Source organism: Solea senegalensis, linkage group LG14 (genome assembly GCF_019176455.1).
Source record: "Solea senegalensis isolate Sse05_10M linkage group LG14, IFAPA_SoseM_1, whole genome shotgun sequence".
NCBI classification, from domain to species: Eukaryota; Metazoa; Chordata; class Actinopteri; order Pleuronectiformes; family Soleidae; genus Solea; species Solea senegalensis.
In genome coordinates, this window is record NC_058034.1 from 15,854,297 (window position 1) to 15,876,288 (window position 21,992).

General features: G+C 38.6%; 1 protein-coding gene across 1 annotated transcript in view; it reads right to left on the reverse strand.

Moving 5' to 3' along the window:
* The window catches only part of fcho1 (FCH and mu domain containing endocytic adaptor 1), a 45,495-nt gene extending 29,905 nt beyond the window's left edge, over positions 1–15,590 (reverse strand). The window contains exons 1-2 of the mRNA XM_044044798.1: positions 15,501–15,590; positions 2,449–2,499 (exon numbers count right to left, since the gene is read on the reverse strand). Of these exons, the coding sequence (XP_043900733.1) occupies positions 2,449–2,475 (27 nt within the window). The 5' untranslated portion in view covers positions 2,476–2,499; positions 15,501–15,590. The remainder of the gene's footprint in view (positions 1–2,448; positions 2,500–15,500) is intronic.
* Between the last annotated feature and the right edge of the window lie 6,402 nt (positions 15,591–21,992).

The following is a 21,992-nucleotide window of genomic DNA, read 5'->3' on the forward strand; positions in this document are numbered from 1 at the left end:
TAAAAGTGTTATTAGATTGTAAAAATTGTTTCATTAATAATTACTCATTTATTATTAGTTGCAAATTCATTGGTGATGATTGTTTATTCTCTTTACAGTGCTATATGTAAATATAAGAAAAATAATCTTCCATCCATTAGGAGCTCTCCTCCCAAGACTTAACAGGGCCTTAATTTACAAAGGTTGCACTTCATTATAGCTAATGGTCTTCGCCCTGGTGGCCATGAGCACAGCTCTTATAAAGTTAATGGGGAAGACGTGTGTGCCATGAGGAGGCTTTGTGAGCGGCTGTGAATGTTCTTCAGCCAAACAAGACGAGGCTCTGTGTGTGTGTGTGTGTGTGTGTGTGTGTGTGTGCGACCAGTTCCCGAGTGGCTGCGCTGGGTAATTAACTAAAGGGCTGATTTGTATTACAGAGTTGTTGGCATTGGAAAGCTGGAAAGGCAGGGTGGGGGGAACACACAGATTCCTCAGAATGTTGGGTCAAAATTACAAAAAAACTAAACTGAGCTTTGCTCATCAAGTTTCGTCACATACACACAGTGGCACTTCCACCTCATCCGTGTGCCCGACTGAAACTCTGCTCCCCTTTCAACCATTGTGCTCATACAGTTTGTTGTTTTTTTTTTTAGCTTTTTTTCACTGGCTTCTCTGCCTGCAGCTGCCGGTCTGATTATGTGCCTGCACCACAACGACTACACAATGACACAATCCGACTATATGCAAACCCTCACAGCTACAATTTATTAAGATAGATGGTACTGTGCAAAAGCCTCACGACCAGCTGTGTTGTTTTGTCTGTCAAACTCTGTGATCATTAGCATTTAGTTTCGTCAGTGAGTTTCACATGTGTATGCAAAGCTCAACCAACCCTTGAATAAATCTGGTCTAATAGCTTTTCTAATTTTTCGACAAGAAATCATAAGACCAACAAAATTCTTACTGGTAACAATAATCCAGGTTCCACTCGCCAGGGTCATGCTATTGTTCAAGTGTAAGAGTAGTAAGTCACACTAAATATATGACACTTTAACCTGTAGAAGCAGTTTTCTTTAAAGACAATTTTGTTAAAAATGCATACATGTTTCCTGTATTCTATTTTTTCTTTACCTTTTTATGGTCTTATTGTTGATATTTGCCTATATTGTACATTCACAGATGATGCAAAAAAGAAAATGCATGTTTATTATTTATTACCTTTATCTTTACTGTCTGCTGCTGTGACACTAAATGTCCCCATTGTGGGGCGAATAAAGGTCTATCTTAAACAACAAATGTAATGGTGGCCTAAGATGCTTTAATGAAACTTCATGGTCCGCAGAGAAAAAGGTAGAGCAACCACTCCTCACCACGGCTACATTGAGGAAATGGGGCCTCTAAATCTGTGAGTCTCACTTTGGTTGAACTGCTATAATACGACTGAGGATGTTTGGAAGTCTGTGGAGATCTGAAAAGTAGGGCACACCTGAAATAGATGCACCAGGTGTGCAGACAACGGACAGAGAAAAACAGCAACAGCAAAGTCATGAGTGGATGAGTTTATTGTTGGAGAGATATAATTAGTTTTCACTCACACACTTAACACATCTGTTCAAAGTTGCTAATGATGTCATTAACTACTTCAAACACACAGTAATTAATGCCCAAATTTGCTAATACTGCCATACGGAGTTATAAGTTCATAAAGGTACACTCTTCGCAAAACTGATAATATAATGATAATATATCCTCTCTGTGCAATATTTGTAATAACAAGGTGTTTATAAATGACATAATAGATACATTAACATAAGTCATGTGGAGCTGATAGGCTTAATCATTATTGTGTGAACTCGTTTGACACTGGTTTGAGTGGAATGTGCTCACAACATTGCAACTTCATATAGAAACCAGGAGACAATAGTCTTTTTGAATGTAAATGCAATTAGATGTAAAACTAAAGGGTTGCATCAACCTAATTCATAGTTTCTGATTTACTACAAGTCAGCAAACTTATCGGACTTTAGATAATGCTTTTAAGTTACTTTGGTAAAGTTATATATTAAACAATATCAGGACGACATCCAACAAATATCAAGATTGGAACTTCAAAAAGGAATAAGAATGCATGGCAAACTAATAGCCATTGCTATTGCCTCAGAAAATCCCCATTTAAATTTTGTAAAAGAGACATTACGTCTGTCTGCCTACGAGAAAAATGTGAATGAGTTTTCTTTCCATTTGGCAGCGGGCCTGAACACAAGATCGATTAGTATTGTTTGCAGCAAGCGTAGGAGGGAGATGGCAAATGCTTTCAGAGTGTACCTGCAGAGCAGCAGGGAGCCAGGAGCTCAGCTGTCCACTGAGAATATTCAAGTTCAGTGATTCATAGCTGTAAGTCGACTGTCATTATAGGTGAATCAGAAATACATACAATAATTTGTGGGGGGGGGTTTCCAAGACACTTACCCAGAAGCTGTTCTGAAAGAAGGCCATCTTCACTCAGAGGTTCACAGCAATCTGTGGAAGAGGCAGACATGCATTAGAGAAAAAGATGACATACAGACTTCTCGTTTTCATTCAGTCATGCTTGACTATGGAGTAGGAAAAAAAACCTTGATTCTTTGATGCATTTTAATCTCTCATCAAGAGAAATTATGTATCTGTGCAGAAAAATCAATAACCAGAAATCTGTTTGCCTCTACTCTTATGTCCCAGTTGTATCAAGTTATAGGTTTAGACAGGACAGTTCTGAATCACTTATGACACATTCAGAAGACTACAATGTCATTTATTCACGCAGTAACATAGATTGTTGATAACTGATATTCATTTTAATCATAGCATAATAATGACAGCAATATTACTACTACTACTGCTAATAATATTATGATAAAAATAATAATTGCCTCAAAACTGGATATTAAACACTGTAAGTTTTCAAAGAAAAATCAAGGTTTTGCCACTGAATCATAGTGATCAACGTTCAAGAGCCAGTGACAAAGAATCAAAGATAGCCTTTTTGTTTATTTATCTGCAAAACCCCTTTTTGGCTGCGCTCTTACAATAAATTGCAGTATTAGTTTCTCAGCAAACTGCATATAAACAAGCTTCCACAAAGTGCTGGCTTGCTAAGAAAACACCCGAGACACCTTCAGTGTAGGAAGGGAACTCCAGAGGGAGAGCAGAGGAGAGCTCAACAGATGACTTCAAAGGATAAACACAAAAGAATGGAAAGAGCTTGGGGAAGGAAGCAGAGGGGAGGAATGACAGGAGAGATGGGGGGAGAAACGAGTGATGGAATACAGTACATACAGAATACAATACAAGATGGATAGACGGAGGTTGCCACCAAGGACATGATCACAGCTTTAGAAAGTGGTTGAGTCACACACGCAAAAAACTTAGCCTTCATTATTATTTCAGTCGAGTGCAGTGACTGCTCAGGATTTTAAAAAAAAGGGTGTGTCGAAGAATATTTTTTAATTAATGCATAAAAATAAAGTTAAAAACATTCCGTAATTGAGGCTTTAAAATAGAGATGTGATGTTACAGTGCTGAGACAGTGGAGTAAAAGGCTGATTATTGATCCCTCCATCAATAACAGCATCAATACACAAGAAAGACCTGGACCTTAATCTTCCAGATAATTATTTGCGAATATGACCTGGGTGACCTCGTTACCAAGGTAAACCTGCCCAGAGCAGCAACATTCCAGGTTCAATATTAACAAAAGAAAAAGAAAAAGGGAGAAGTAGCTACAATGGACACAATTAAAAAAAGGGAATACTTCATCATAGGTTACAGCAGCCTTGAATTCAGGTCTTAAATTTAATTTTCCTCTGTAAAACAGCACAAGTGGCCATAAAATAGCCAAGTGCACATTTTTTATGAAGGCTTTTACACAGACAGATAAAACTCTCCTTAACTTTGAAGTGGGAGTTGTCACAGCATCAGGGTTTTACTGACTTTTTACCAGAAGGCATACACACACAAACACACACACGCATGCAAAAGCTTTGAAATATGCTTGTGCCCTTTCCCAGAAAATGCTTAATGCAGAAGTGTTTCCCAGGGGTGCCCTCACATACGTTGTTTTGCTGACTCTTTGTGTGTTTGGCTCAAGCCTGGTAAACTAGCAACAACACACAGACACAGCATGACTACTCATGCGCACACACGTCTTGTTAATTAGCCCAGCATGGACCAAACACCCCTGTAGACAGCATTCTGTTTGGCAGAGGTGAACAGGAACATAATAGAGCAAGGGTTTACGATAATTAAATGTTGACCTTTATTAAAATATGTCAGTGTAGTCATAATGTAATGATAACAACATATTACAGTACTGTCTTTATATTTGTTTTAGCAATGTTGTAATGACCATACAGCAAATTAGGGGGTGGAGTGGCTCAGTGGTTAAGACCAGTACCCTGAGTGTGAAAGACATCATGGTCGCAATGGTCGCAAGTTCGACTCCACCCCTGGCTGATTGTACTCAAATCCATTGTAAGTCGCTTTGGATAAAAGCGTCTGCTAAATGACATGTAATGTAAAAATTAAATGTCCTCAATCACTCATTTAAAACACTTTCTGGAAATATGTATGCATTTTTTAAAATAACTTTCAGGAAAAAATAGCTTCCACAGGTTAAAGTGTCATGGTTTCAGTGTGACATTCCAAGAATCACACACACACACCACCTAATAATCTGACACAGTGGCAGCACCTGACAGTTGAGTTTTATTTAGCTAATGAATGATAATATCCACAAAACCCAAATTATTTGCAAAATATAGATCTTTATCTTAATATAAACGTTAAAACTGTAAATTATAGAAGGTAGAGGCAAAAACTACAGGCAAGACAACATGGCTAAAAAGGTCATCACTATTAAACAAAGAATCTGTTCATATCAATAATTATGATACACGCCAAATCACTAAAGTCACAGTTTTGCTTTGAGACCAGTAAATTGTGGTTTTGGAATAAAAGACTATAGAATATTATATATATATGTATGTATGTATATATATGTATATATACATACAGTATATATATATACACATACATATATAGATATATACACATATATATACACACACATACATATACACATATTTGTTATTTTTTTTAAAGTTTTAAAGATTAAAATAAGTTATGAAAATCAAACAAACCAAAAGAAAATTAGTGACGACAATTTTTTTTAAAGAAACCCACTGATAAATGCAGACGAGGCAGCTTTTTCATTGCAAATCCCCAAGCAGGAGGACAGTGTGATCCCGACCAAACCACCAGATGGTTTTTAAGGTCAGGAGAAGGACAGACATGGGACACACTATATGATGGTGAGGTTTCAGAAGCCACTCGTTTCCCTCTTATGACAAGCTGGCACGCCATATTGAAACATGCTGCAGATATGAACTAACCAACCATATTGTAATAATGCTCACAGTTTCGGCACAGCACGATCCAGAAACACATGGTGAGATAAGCAACGGGATTCCATATGGATCCCAGTCATGGTGGGATGTATAGAAGTAGCTCACATCCAGCTTCTCCATCTGGTTCCAACTAGACATTCAGCTGAAATCCACTCTCGGGCAAACAAAGCCCAGAGGAGAAGTAGAACACAGAGTGACCTTGATTCTTTACTCACAGTAAATCCTTTTTTTTTTATGCAGAAATGAAATACCTGTCCAAAACTTGGCAAGTGACCTCCATGCTGATCGGACGGGCATGAAGGATCAGAGTGGCAGTTAGTGGAAGCACTTGTGTTTTATATTTAAATTATAACAAACATGAGGAAAAAAATCATTCAACCTTGCTATAACAAAAGAGCTCAGTATTCATCCAATAGTGCGTCAGTAAAAACATAATGGAGGCAGCGTAGGTGAATGCAGCAACAACAAATTAACAACCTCCTCTGGCAGCCTACACGATCTGCAGACATTGCCAGATGTTTGACATTTTGACAACACACAGGAAAATACATATGTGTATGGAGAGTGTATGGATATAGTACACAGTTTGAACTAGTTCTATTTGCTTTGAATGAATCATGTGCAATTTAAACATTTATTTAACCTTGACTTCAGTCAGATATTGACTCTACATGAAGAGCCACATAAATTGCAAAACACTGTGAGGGTTGATCATCTGGGAACCATTACTATCTGTACAACATCTGATGAACACTGTGGTGCTGTGCTTAAAGCAAAGCTGCTGTCACACCTAAATCTCACCATCTCTGGTCCAGAAACAGCCTGTTATCTTAGCACAGTAATCCTGTGTATATATAATAAATAATTCTTCATCAACCCTTGTTTTGAACACTGACAATTATGTCAGACAGGTCAAAGAGAAACAGCTTGGAGAGATCGAACAGCAGAATAAAAATAGAGAGCCAAGGGTCATCATCAGGGTACCTCACAATACGATACGATACACGGTCCATGATACCAATAAAGAACGATTCTGTGATAATCAACATATATATAATCATATAGCGATACATCACAATATCTGTCCGACTGAAGAAAACGAAACATTCATGAAAAGTTAAAAGTGCAGAATTTCTTTATTTATTCATAACATAGACAACAAAGTGAAAAAAATCTATGTATTGAACATGGATGGGACATCTCCTGATGTAGATTTCTTTGTCATTATCCCACTGTAAATTGACTGTTTACACTACTTTGGTAATAATAATAAATAATAATAATAAAAAAGGAAGGACAACGATATACCACCAAAGAAATTCCCATACACGGACAATGAGCATCCACAACCCATTTAATTCCTGCAGGAAATAAATGATCCGTCCTCCCCACCCATACCCATTTTCCATGTTCCTTTCCTCTTTCTTGTGAAATTTACTAACAGATGCTTCTCTAAGGCGAGGGAGGAGAGTTCAACACAACCGTGTCTCTCTCTCTCTCTCTCTCCCTGTCTCCCTGTCTCCCTCTCTCCCTCTCTCCCTCTCTCCCTGGACAGGAATTACTGTCTCTGCTCACACTGTCAGTAAAAAGAAGTAGCCACCTCCTCTGGCTCTGAGACCAACTGAAGATGAAATTGGGTTAAATTTAGTGACACAGTAGAGCGTGGAATAAAGATGCTTCAGTATCCACCACAACAGGCACATTCGTCAGAAGCTCAGGGAGCCAAGTAGGAGAGAGAGAGGGAGGAAGAGAGAGAGACAGCACAAAGGAAAAGACAAAAGTACAGGGAGAGGTGAAAGTGAGGAGAAGTAAGATATGGTGGATGGAGGGTGAGACTTTGATGCAAAACAAACCTCCAAACAAATGGAAGGTTAAGTGAATAGTCAGTGACTGAAGCACAAGTCAGATGACAGATGAGAAGACGACTCCCCAACGCATGCAGCAAAAGAACATAAAAAAAGATGACTTTGACTAAAGGTAGAGGTGAAATGCATTCAACGATTCATCATTTCACTTGTGGGTATTCTATTTACTGGAGGTGTGCTCGTGTTTGTTTATATGTGGACCGACTGGAAATGCTACATTTGTCATACACTGTTTATAAAACCATGGCAATCTGTTTAGTAGAAAAGATATAGAGATATTGAATGGAATATGTAAGAACTTGATCTGCTGTTGGCTCTACAGGATAAAAAAAATAATAATCAGAGGTTCACCAAAGATGGCAAAGTTTATCCTGGGAGGATCATGAATATCTGCAAAAAATAAAAAGATGGATCGACGGACCAACCAACATATCGGCATACTGACATTGCCATAACTATTTGTATATGAATACAACAAGTAGGGATGCGTGACATTATCGGCACGATAACCGTATTGAAAGATATTGGCTTTTAAATGAAATATCGAATATCGGCAAACAAGCCAAGATTCACCGATATGACTAATGACTAAAAGAGTAGGCTGTGAAAAGCTGCTACCTCTTTGACTTCTATGCTAGCGTCCCCCTATTTATTTTGCACAATAAAGTTATTTTATATCCATATATTATATATATATATATAATATCTGCTGTGACAAGTATGAAAGATAATTACACCACAGAAGAGCCGAAAAGAGGAAAGGAAAAGACATAAATATAGCACTCGCGATATATCGGCATATCTGCAAAAAGTCCAACATCGTGCATCCCTCACTATAAGTATCAGTGAAGTCTACACAAAAGGTCAAACAGAAGATGTTATCTATCACTTTGGGCTCTGGAAAACCCCACTGTAAAAATAGCTCACTTATCAGAAATAGTGATAATAGCTGCAGTAAAAATGACATATCCACACATACTACCTTCAACAACAGCACTGCAGCAGTCAGATTCCTGTATCGTCAGCACAGGTGTGAGACACTGTGAGGTAGGACAAGGACAAAGAGTTTATGGAGCAGCGGGAGCCTCACAGAAAAGTCTACTGCTCCTTCCGTCGACTGTCCTTTTGTATTCGTTTTAAACCGACTTGGCAAAGCGTGGAGGAGAGATCATTTTGTGTCAGGTCTAATTTCCTCCCTGACCACCAACAGCTTTCTGTCAAATATAAAAGCATAGGATGACTCACTGCTGCAGCTGGTTAATTTTAGGACATTGCAGGTTTCTTTCATGAATATAAAACCTGTTTGGGATTATTGGCATTCAATTCTGATTCTCTTTTATCACTGTAGTCAGAACTAACAAATATGAAAAAAGATCAAAATCATTAGGATAGCAAATATTTGACTGGCAAAGGAAATTCACTTATGACTCTGAGCTTTTAAATACATTTCATGGTCTTGATTCAGGGTAAAGGAGCAACCTCAGGAGTCATCATGTGACCTAAAATTAAATTAAATGTGTCCAAATCTTTGATCACATGACAACAAGTTCTCATGCATAACCCATTACAAGTAATTCTAGGGCTTCAAATACTGATTATTATCATTATTAGATAGATATCAGATGCTATGTCTTTTATTTTATGTACTATATTTATTTTTACATTTTAAAATGTATACTTTATTGAATATTGTAAGTGTGTATTAAATGTGGAGCTATTCAGTTTATTCAAGTCATTATTTCTCAAACATGAGCATTTTGTAGATAGTTTTGCAAATATAAGAAATAGTTGCACATCTCTGCTGTATGTCATTGTAAATTGAATATCTTTGGGTGTTCTGAACAAACTAAGAAATGTGGACACGTCTTGATTTCGCGCTGAGAAATTGGGATGAGCATCTGACATTTCATAAACAAACAGATGGAAGGAAAATATAGACACGGCAGTCAACTCAAATAGGGTCAGAAGCTTCCAACTGATATCTAGATCAGATAGCATTTTCACACCACGCTCTATCATTATCAGATACGTAGGATCCTAGTCGTGATTCATTGTTTGTAGAAGATGATTGCAACTGTCGCGGACAACCGCCTCAGCACCCCCGAATTGTCAGCTCAGCCCTCAAAACCCAAATGAGTCAAGAAAGGCACAGTAAAACCAAAGCGTACGCTTTTAATACTGACACACTGAAACCAACAATCACATCACCACCTCGGACTCGATGACAGAATTACACCCTGTGTTTAATGACTAGGGCAACGTAGCATAGAGTTAATTTCTTAAAGAGATAAACAGGCTGCCTGGTGTTGCATGAAGTCGAGCCTTCGGTGACGGAGGCAGCAGCGAAAACAGTGAGACAACAAGCACAATATAGGCAGGGAGCTGTGAGGGGGACAGCAGAGTGATAAACACAACCCAGGCTGTCAACTCTCCATTGTCCCGAGGCCTCAATGTGCTTTTGTCACTGCAGCTACACAGCCTCCAGTCCAGTCTATGACAACGTGCCAGGCGGGCATCACTGCCTGAGCCTGGCATGACCGGCTGTGTGAGAGCACAGAAAGACACAGAGAACTCAGAAAGACTCCCACAGTGCCCATCGAGGTCCACACACAAGCTCAAGATAAGTGTGTTTGTACACATTGAGACAGTGTTGAGTCTCTTGGTGTGGCTGATTGTATGTGAGGAGGCTGAGAATAACCAGTTCCAGTTATTGTTGCTTTTTTTAGTGACCTATAGCAATACTTTTTTATTATTAATAACTTCCAAAGTCAAACAAAAAAAGACAAATATTTGCTTGTTCCACTTTCTCGAATCTTTTAGTAACGTGTATACAGTGTCTATAGGATCTGGACAGTAGGTCAGACAAAGTAAGACACTTCAGACATTTCACTAATATTAATTATAATTATACTAATTTGGAAAAGAATCTGCTCAGTGAATGCAGGATTAATCATTCTGCTGCTATCTGGGTTCTTGTTATTGTTATGCAAGGAAAAGTACATCGAACAAAAATATACGCAAGTAAACAATTTAAAAGTGGTTTCCTTCCTTGGGGAGGTGGCCGATTGCTCTTTTAGATCTGAGATAATAAAAAATGAACTCAAAATAAACTGGTGCTCTCCACACTGGTCCAGTGTGTAAGAATTAAAGAAACTAAAGCCTCGTCTATACTCGCCCGAGGGTGGTGCGCACCCTACGAGAGGCGTTTATGTAACTTTTCCTTATTTAAAAATGTTAGTTTTATTTTCACACACCTTAAACATTTAATAAGCTGCACTAAAACAGTAAAAGAGATGTGTGATGGATGTGGGAAATCTCTAGGTCTCACAGCGTTTGTGTAGTTTCTTTTTCAAAACTTGAAGCACACTCTCTGGCTGCTTTGTCAGGTTTGGGCTGCTGAAGACCCTTGCGTACATTTTATGGCTCCAAATACCAAATCTTTTTTTATTTTAAAACAATTATAGACTTATATACATTACATTATTTTCTTGATTAATTAAGTATTTGTTTGTTTGGTGCATAAAATGTCAGAAAATGTTGAGTTCAAAAAGTTCAAAATGATAATGTTCTCACATGACGTGTATATTCGGTTTCTGCTAGGACCTTTAAATGTATAGTATGTAGGCTTTTCTCTCTCTCTCTCTCTCTCTCTCTGTCAATGAAAACAATAACAAAAGGCATATTTTGATGACATCAGCGAGCATGCATACGCTTCAGATCACTTCCTGATAAAGTAACCGATTCTCCCAATTTTTTTTTACCCATTCCAGTTTTTTTGCACACGCCACACAACAATCACCCGTTTTAAAAAAGTGTGACACTGGCTGAGCGGCTCCACACTCTACGCCACACTTCAGCCGTGAACGCTGCTGCAGCTCCACTGAACAGCTCGTCAATGCCTTTATCTGTCTCATGTGTCACAAACACAACACGTCCTGTCTTTGTGTCTCAGTAAAGGCACTCTACCATTTGTTCCCTGTTTCCATTCATTTTATTTCAACAAGGCTTTTGTTAAAAAATAATTGCAGGACCAGTGGATCGATGGCTTCACACTGAAGAGTCTTGGCATTTTATTGAGTACAGAGGTGCATTTACAGCATTACCTTTCATAAAAACATTTAATAAGGTAATGCAGAAATGCTACATATATCTTATAACAAATCAACAAAACAATATTTGTCATTCACATTTCCTTATCGTGCGTGCCTCTTGAGCATTGCACAGTATGAAATGATCCACTAACCCAGAAATAGACCCAGGACAAGAGCCAAGGTGGGTGGGTGGGTGTAAGGCCTGCGCCTCCATCCAGCCCCAGGATCCTCCCATCTGTCATGAAAGGATCTTGGCTGGGATCACTCACAACTTCAGCAACAGGTCACGGACACGTGCTTGGGGCTTCTTACAAGATTTCCCAGCAGGATGTCACGTGGTGTCACCCAAGTGCACTCGGTGTGTATTAGATAAAAAAAATAAATGCACTGTAAATCAAGAAAGACTGGATTAAAAGAACTGATAGTTTTGTTTATGTTCTCATTACATAATGGGCTAGCTTTACTGTTTCCTGCCCGATATTCTCTGCCTCTGGGTGCTGCTCTGCTTGGCAAAAAATGAAGAGAGGCCTTGCAGCACTTAGCCTGCATAAGAGAAGGTACACATATATTATTAATATTGTCATGGCCAACATATAATGTGTTGCAGCAGAGCCAAAACAGAAAAGTAGGGAGGCAGAGAAACATGAAGTAATATTAAGGAGATCCTCATCAGTCACAGAGAAAGAAAAGAGGCGTTATCAGGGAAGTTGAAGAGCCATGCATGGCTGCAAGTGAGTGCACATGAGTGTTGTTAACTATTTGAATATTTATGACAAAGGACTGTTCATCAGGTTGTTGTCAAGAATCAGCTTGGCACAGTCATCTAATCCCATTCAAATCTAAATGCAAAACAGGGACGAGTTCAGCTGCTTCTTTCTCGTGTTGCTTTTTCTGTTTTTTAGTCAGCCTCCATTACAGATGTGAGGACAGTTTTATTAAATTGTTCCCGATTTAGTAACTGTGGCTGCAAGGCTGCGAGGAAACAGCCATTCAGCAGAACCCTGAAGATGTCACCAGAGTTTTGAACACTTTTTTCACTGCATTGCATTATCTTCTCAGGTGGACAGCCGCCACACTTTCTGTGACATCATAAATAATGACCTGTCCCATACCTCGTATCTCTGGAGTCTGGAGATTCCAACGTGTCCATGCCAATAGAGCGAGTTCTAACTGGCAGTTCTAACAGTGAGGAAAATATTTCATCATATGTGATTTTTCACTTTTCACTTGAAAAGCTGCAGTAAACATTCGAGTGTGGACAACTGCTAGGTGATATTTAGCCCAGCGACAACCCACCAAGTGGTTTGAGAACCATTAACGCTTTAGAAAATTTCCATAATCTTACAGACCAAGTAAGAATGGAACGTTTTAATTTGCTCATTAAAACATTGATATTTTCCCTGGCGTATTGATTATCACATCGAAAGAGGAAGGACGATGATACATCATCAAATCGATATTTTGATCCACCCCTACTTTGCAGACCTGGAAAATATACATGTCCATCATTTACCCTTGTTGTAACCCTAACCAAAGACAATACTAGCATCTAACGGGCTGCTCACTCGTTATCATCAGTTTTATGACTTTTTTATAAGGGCATTTGTTCTGCAATATTTTGCTTTGGCATCAGCAACAGCTGTGTAAATCCATGTTGTTCTTACAGCCACATCATATAATTATTTTGCATCAGAATAATACGGTGATGGATAGTTTCAAATGCAAGTCTGCAGCACTAGTGATTTATCAGTCATCCAAACTGTAAAGACAGTCAGCTCTGGCTCTAAATTCAGTTGTTAGGATTCGCTCTGTGGATGACATGTATATCGGTCCTGTGTGTAAAGTGTCTTTTACGTTTTTCCATACAGAACCTCCTCAACAGATAGAGATTTACTCACTGATAATAAAGTATAAGTGTGCCTCTATTGCAGACATGTTGAAAGAAAATGGCCCTTGTTCCCTCTCATATTGCGAATCATATTGCCATTACAATTTCAGTCAAAAATAATTGCAATTTGATATATTCAAAATCGCTCAGTGCAAAGGGGATCTGTCCATCCTACAACATAAACATGTTTTCATTGAGTGAGGGAGAGGGAAACACCACCTCTCTCTTTCTCCCCATCCCAATAAGTCCGACTTTGTGTCTTGACATTTATCAGGTATGAAATCTGCATCTATGAGAGTGTAATTTACTTCTGTGACACCGCCGCTGTAGCCAAATCGCAACTCTTGCCATTTACTTTCAGAGACCATGGGGAAACGATACAAGCATACAGACCTTGGCTTTGTAGCCCAAGAAGATCTGCAGTGGGCTGAAGATGCAACTACTTTTTTTATGTTGTGGCTGTATGGCATTTAAGTAAAATGTCGCAGAGGGAATCCAAAAATGTATCAGGCAGTTAAAGGGGAATCCCATTCTGGTTATTTTGGTGCAACTTGACACAGGTTGACTTGCACAACCTGCAAGTGATTCACTGAAGCGCAGTGCCTTACTTTCAGTATTACATACTAAACGAACCATTGGTAAAATTATACACATTTTACCACATTTTAAATGGATTTGATAGAATACAGCAAGTGACAGAAAATGTGGAGAGCATGAAAGAGACCAATGATGTTGTAGTGAAAGGCCTTTTTCATGGCAGGAAAGGTTGGCTGGGTTCCATTTAACGTCTTCAATTTCAGGGTGGCCAGCTCACTGTCCTTGCCTTATATGAACTGAACTGCACCTGTGCATACTGAAACGTGTCAAAATGTCTGCTGTGAAAAACGATAGGACACGGGCCATCACAAACCACATAAATACGTAATTTGTGGCCATAAAAGTTTGAGGCATATTCACATATCTGATAACACTGACTGATCTGATGTGTGTAGTTCACCTATGGCAGCTAGGATCACTAGAGGCTTACTACATTTACATGCTGTACAGTCATATTAAGTAATGTCTGGCCAAATGTATTATCTGACGCATTAGAGTATTAAACATGTTGGTATTTACAACTGAACAGTGACTGGGGGTGTGAGCAGAAACCCGCAATAACCAATGAGAGCAAGTTGACCGGGAAACAGATGTTACCATACCAGTTTAGAACCTTAAGTTTATGTTATGTTTTTACATAACATAAAACACAACACAACGGCTACTAACTGACAACGCCGACAGTCCACCATGTCTGTTTACATACTGAAGTCAATCTCCTCCCTGAAATTGTTTGAATAAAGGCCAAGTGTGTGGTTCTATGTCTTCACTGGATCTAGTTTTTGTAAAAAAAAAGAAAAAAGAAAATCTATTCAAAGGCTTGTGGTCTCCCATGTTTTTAACATCAAGTCAAGATTTGAACGTGTGAAGCAGGCTTAAGACAAACTCAACTTCTTAGAGATGCTGCTTAAACTTTTCACGCATGTTTACACATGGAGGTGTTTCTCTGATTTTGCGCCACCCATTTAAAATCAATAGAGGTTGGATCAATAACAGAAACATATCACTAGCGGCACACAACATGTACATTTTCATTGATGGAGGGTTTATTTGAGGTACAAGACTGCATAAGTGTTGACCAAGTGCATCTGATAAGCTACCGAATAAGCAGAACTAAGAGGTAACGGTTCTCTCAACCGTAAAATGAAAAGCTCAAAACATTACACACCTTGATCATATGATCTCGTGTGGCATTAAAAGCTGTTTTTAAAAAACCCTCATACATCATGTACTGAAAGACTTTTCTAGATACGCTGTCTCAGGATGCACGAAGACTATTTGACCTGTAAAATCTCAACTCTCAAGCAATTAGATGATGCCAGCTGTGGTGGATCCCCCTCTGTATGAACGCACTCTGATATTTAGCAATAATAACCCTCAAATCATAATCTGGATCACAGTACATTTCAAATACACGTTTCATTCTTTTGTCGCGGACAAGTTTCTCTTTCAAACGATCGCCGTGTTTCCTTGTGTTCACATCATGTCAAACAAACGTGCGTCTGCTGCCACTTTGAATTCAACAATGTCACAGCCATGCCCGGACAAACACGCTGCATCTAACCGCTAATCCGTGTGCACACTGTTCACAAACCAGTGATACAGAAGGAATTAGAGAGACAAATGAATCATTTACCTGTACAGACTTCTCCGGCTGCTTTTATACTACATTTTCCACCCACGGAGTCCCCGCAGCGGCAGCACGCAGACTGAGCGGCGGGTTCGATCACAGTAGTAGAAAATCCAGCAGGCAGTTTCCAGAGTGCGCGCGAGCGCCTCCCCAGCTCAACGCTGATTGGACGATCGGCCTGTCAATCACAGAGAAACGCGAAGTAGGCATAGCAACCGCAAAAAGGTGGGTCAAGGAGATAACCCGAGCAGGCCATTGGGTCATTGTTTCAGAGGCAACGCCCACAAAATATAGGCTACAGAAATGATTTATCTTTTTTAAAAAAGTTTTTTTCCCCCACATTTTATTCACAAAAATAAAACAGTTCTGAAAACATAGAGCTGATATATAGCTGACGTATGAACACAGACAAATCGTTTTCACTCAAATATCACTGTAAATCACAGTTTTGCAAATAACTAAACGCAAAGTTCATCACTCGGTTCTTTGTTCATCTTGAAACACTGAGTTTCTAAATTAACTGCCTGTTTATCAACGTGTCATGTCACTCATGTCACATCTGTACAACATTTCACTCATGTGTCAAAGGCCTCAAGTGACTTTTAATAAAGATGTCTTCTATTTTTAATATTTATTATACATTTCTCTTCTCGCATTAAAACAATTTGAGCATTAAGTCATTAAAACTAGTGACTAATAACAGACAATTTCCTTCTGAAACCAGGCAAGGGAATCAAATACCCTGGCCTCAAACAGAGTTGAACGTTTTAACACATTTCTGTGGCTCTCTCACAACTTTAAATGCAAACTGCAAAGAGTTAACTGCTTTAAAATCTCTTGCAAATTTAAACACAACCATGCTCTCTCCTTTGAAACTATATCTCATCATTTATCAAGCGATAGTTTCTACCTATAGATTAGGAAACTGGGTTATTATATCCTCCATAAATTTTAAATAAAGATGTTTCAGGAATGTTGTGTGTCCTCTAAGACAAAAGGACACACAGAGGACGCACACAGCTTTATTTTTGTCCTTCTCAATTAATGCTCATCTAAAGCCAGTGCAGTCAGACCTCTTGAGCCGCACAGATCCCTATTATTTACCATCAACGTGGAAGGCTGAACATGTGAACAGCCTTTGGCAAATAGACAGTGTAATTCAGAGTCAAAACACAATGTCTTTGTTGAATTGTTTTGTGTCTCTGGGATAGTTGTCTTTCTGTCAACAAACAACGACGAGCTTCAGGGTGCCAGCATGGGAGCTGAGACACAGTGTGTGCCTCGCTAAATTACTCCTTTAAAGTTTTAAAACACAGCAGAAGCACTGGTTTCTTCTCTAATGTCATTATCAGTGTCAACAATCTCAATTGAAGCACAGCTGATTATCTGTACACTCTGATTTTTGGGGGGATTTTAGGTTTCATCTTCGAATCATCTTGTGATTTGACATCTGAAGTTGAATGTCAGCATAGCAGATATATAGTCACTTAAACCAATTGAAAGTCAGTGATATGATGTAAATTTGGCTTGTGGCATAGTGAAGGATAAACTGAATTTGAGTGACAAGAATATATTTACCTCCATGTGGAACTCCTGATCAAAGTCTGAGATAGTGACAGAGTGTGGGGAAGGGATGGCTTCACATTCACCATCTCATCTCTCAGTCATGCTGCAGCAGTAGCTTCATTCTTGTCTATATGTCTCCAATGTATTTTTTCTGATCGGTGAGAGAATAAAATGGCACTTCAGATTGATCATCAGGTTTTTGCTGCAGATCTCATGTTGTCAGGTGTCTTTTTTAACATGAGAGGATAAAATAATGAGAAATATAAAATAAAACTTTATAAAAATGGGATAAAGAGTGGTTGTTAAAGTAGCTGGATCATGGTCTCTCCTGTTTCAAGCTACTTTGTATTGACTGAGACATGTTGAATCAATCAGTCAAAGTTGTATGTAAACACTGCTTGACTTCCTTTCATTTAGTCTGACTAAAAACAGCATTATCCCTAACCTTAACCATAAATATGTGTCTAATGCTAACCTGAACCTAATCATAAAACCAGGTCTTAACCCAAAAAAGCAATTTGATCTTTTGGGGACCAAACAAATTGTCCCCACAGAGAGAGGTTTGTACATTTTGTGGTCCCTATCCTTGTGGGGACACAAAATAGGATATGTTTTCCATCCTTGAGGGGACCACAAAACGTACAAACCTATCTTCGTAGGGACATTTTGACTTTTGAGGACATTTTGTTTGGTCCCCACTAACACCTGGTTTTAGTGAGGTTTCCTCAAGGAGATATAAGATAGATAGAAGTGTGTGTGTGTGCATTTGATTTACTTTTTATGGACTTTTTCTGGCATAAACACTGACCTTGTAAGGACCAGTGGTCCAAACCAAAAACTGGCAACGTTTAGGGCAAATATTTAAATTGTGGTTAGGGTTAGAATTATGTTTAGGTTAGACACTTAGTTGAGGGGCTAGGCCTAGCCCCTTACTCTAACCTTTAGCATAACCCTAACACCAGGTCTTAACCCCCAAAAAGCCCTTTAAAGGAGTGAGGACCTGCCAAAATGTTCTCACTCTGTATGGTTTATACAATGTATACAAATACAAGAACACACACACACACACACACACACACACACAATAGAATACATTCAATTCACAAAATTAACAATGTAAATATCAGCAGTGTTGATAATTTAACTGTTGGGGTTTGTTGGCATTTGATAACCAGCTTATAGGTGCATTACTGCCACCTACTGGACCGGAGTGTGGACTGCACATACTATTTGGCAGGGGGAAAAAACCTGTGTCTTCATTAAACCAATAATACCACAGTATTTCATACAACTGTGAAATCTACAGTGGGATCAACAAATTAGTGAGTGAGAACTTATTAGCAAATGAAGTCTCCTGAGACTGAGGTTACAGCTGAGCTCACTGCGACCGTTGACTATATTAGACACTCATAATTGAGTTCCATGTCTATCGAATGTCTCGTGCAGACAATGAAATCCCTGCCACCATGTGCACAGCTGTTATCGCAACATCAAATGACCTTTCGCATGCTGCTGCACATCAAAGACACGAGCTGTGCGAGTCGCCTGCAGCCTGGAGGCGTGAATGCATGCTGTGATGCTCGAAGATGAAATAGTGAAATCAATACAGGATGCAGATGTCAAAGTGAGCACATGGTTCTAGCACACATACATTTCCTGTGTAGGACTGAGATCATTTCCACCTGTAGCAGGCGAGAATGAAAACAAGTCTGTAAGCTGTAAACCAAAGACAATGTGGATCATGCAATGTATTGTGTGATCACATACAAACTCTGTCTTTTTGTCAATAGTCTTGTTGGCAGCGTCCCTTCACCTCCATCTGTACACACAAATGAAAATAAGGAGAATCTTTTAAGCCTTAAATCCTCAGCAGAATCCCCAGAAAACAAAGAAATATGACTATTGCCAGTTCCTTCCACTTTGTGTTTCTATTCTCATCCTGCATGTTGCTTCAGACACCAGCTCTATGTGCTCTCATTTGTCTCCCTCTAAAGGGCCTTTCTGATCATGACCTCCAAAGTACAACAAACATCTTTTTAGACAAAAGGTTTTCACTGTTTTCAGATCAGTAAAGTTGTGTGCTGTTAAAAGAATAGAAAAAAGACTATAATTTTATAATATTAAGACAGATAATTAAGAATTTGTGATCATGTTGACATGATCCTGTTAACTTTCAAGTAAAATCAGAAGTAGGTATAATCTGTAAACACAACTTATTGTCTGAAAGTTAATTAATTAAAGTATGTCAAACCTGCTGAATACTAATAGAGACTTAACAGATGAACTATCAAAATAAAGGGCTACCTAATCTTTTATGAATCAGAAAAATAGACAGAGAGATTTAGCATATTCAACAACATAGTTATATATTTTTTTAAACCCAGGATTATCAAGATTGTAACTTTTTAAATATTACAGTTAATTAGAGAGCAGAGAGTGCCGTTCATTCCTCCAAAAAGTGTATGTGTCCCTTATCTTAAGGCTGCAGTGTCTTAGCAGTTCTCATTTCTGAGCTGATGGATCGAGAAGTTTCTGCACACATTAAAGAGCTCAGTAGAGGTTGAGGACTAAAGAGGAAATGATGCAGACAAACCGGCACTGTGCATTAGCAGACTCAAATTAGGACGAGCTGGACAAATAAAAAGATTAGCAGTAAGTTCATGAACAGGAACTAGAGCTGTTGGATGTCAAATTATTACAGAGGCCAAGAAGCCCAGGCAACAATCTAGCCACCAGGGGGAGCATGGACTTCACTTTTTCCACTTCTGGGTGGCATGAGTTGATTCTGGGTCAGTCATTTTCAAATGAATCTGACAGAAGCTCAATACTTCCTCCTTTCAATGGAGCTGTAGGAGATGAATTTATTGTGTGGACTTGCCTTTACTGTTTAGTTCACCGAGTCATTTCAACCATGAAGTCCTGCACGGTGTCATTATTGCCTTGACACAAAGTTACTAATGAGCGCCTGTCCTCTAATTGGACCATGACATGATTGTAAAATACCACCGGCAACAACAAAATACCCGCAATGCAGACGAGACGTGAATTATATAAATACACAATCACAGTATTCAGTCTGGTTATAGAAGCAGAGCTACTTACTTCCAGAGAAGGGAGTAAGTCACAAGCAAGTCTCAAGTCTTTTACCTTCAGGTCTCAAGCAAATCCAACCAGTCAAGTCGAGTAACTTGCTTTAAATCAAGCAAGTTACAAGACCAATATAGAAAGATGAAGATGATTTCCCACATATACAGTAATCACTATCAGAAACACTGTATTACTCATACAATGTAAGGACTGCTTCGTGGGTTGTTTATTAAAAAAGATATAATTAACATTATAACATTATAACAACCACTAAGAAGTTAAAAAGCATTAGGCCACCAAAGCAGACACCCAATGTAATGTTAACCCCTCAATATTTGAGGGAAATGTAAATATTCCATAAGTCAAGTCATTGCGAGTCGTTTTACTCTGAAGTCATGGGTGTCAGGTTTAAGTCGTGTTTACCAACGTTAGTCAAACAACTTTGAAGTCCTCAAATTTGTGACTTAAGTCAGATTCGAGTCAAGGTATGTGACTCGAGTTCCCCATATACAATAATGTCAATTTATATCACAGCCAAACATTGTGAGGTTCTGTTTTGCAAAATGCATGTGTTCTTGTCTAGTTTTCCTAAAAATATACTGTAAAGTGAAGAGGAAATAACATTTTTTTATTATGTTTTTTAACCCTTAAAACACAGAGCATTTCAGCTGCTTTTTAAATGTACTGTATATACAGAGGCTATAAGAATATGCAGAGTCTTATATCCTTTTTTTCAGCACAACCTAGGCAATATGGTGCAACATTTTTTTTTAATTTTCACCAACTATATAAACACAGCTGAGCAAAAAGCACTTCAAATGTTTAAAATCGGGCTGAATTTGTGAAATTTGGAAATACGTCAGGGTTTAAAGTTCACTTGGCTATTTTGTGACTTCTGCACAATTATTGCTACTTTATATCACTGCTAAAAATGCGATATAAAATGAATCATAACTTTGCCTCAACAACAATTCTAATCTAATTCGTTTGAAGCTTTCGCCATAAAATGTAGTGGTCAACACATTCAGACAGGTGGATACACTTCTTTAAGGTCACTGCAAGGTCACTTACAGTAAGTGCACGTAAACAAATTGACTATGTACCATAAAGGAAAATATTAGTCTACAGATGACAGAAACTTTAAATATAATCATCATCAATAGTTCGTGTTTACAGGGTTTCTAGTATATTACATGAGTATTTTCATTTTATCATACTTATCCTTTCATGTTCCTTAAAGTGTAGTCAATTTCACTCAAATAATCTGAATAATATCCGCACCTCTCTCATGTGTGACCATGTATGACATATACAGTGAATAACATATGAACTAATGCCATTCATGACTCAAACATGAAAACAAACGTTTGCTTTTAAAATCAGAACAACAAGACATGGCTGAGGAAGTCAACTGAGGACATGACTCGCTTTACTTGTCCATATGGGACTGATTTGACAGTCTAAGTCACTGGTGATTTTACAGTGTCTAGTTCACCTGCTTGTGACCAGTGAGCTGGTGTGAGGTCAGCTGTCTGTCTCTCTGTCTGTCTATCTGGCACAGATGTGTGTTGATGTGCTTCCAGCTGTTTGTGGGGAATCGTGATGTCTGGACTGGGGGAACCTCCCTGCAGCCTGTGAGATCATCACACTTCTTTTTTTTTTTTTAATTAGACTGGATCTGCCAATTAAAGTGGAGTCATCTCTTCAGACTCTCTCTCTCTCTCTCTCTCTCTCTCTCTCTCTCTCTCTCTCTCTCTCTCTCTCTCCCAGGCTTTTAAAAGCAGCTGGACTTTGAAGTCAGTCAGTCAACACAGAGGTAAGTTTTGTTTTTACCTTGTTTCCAGT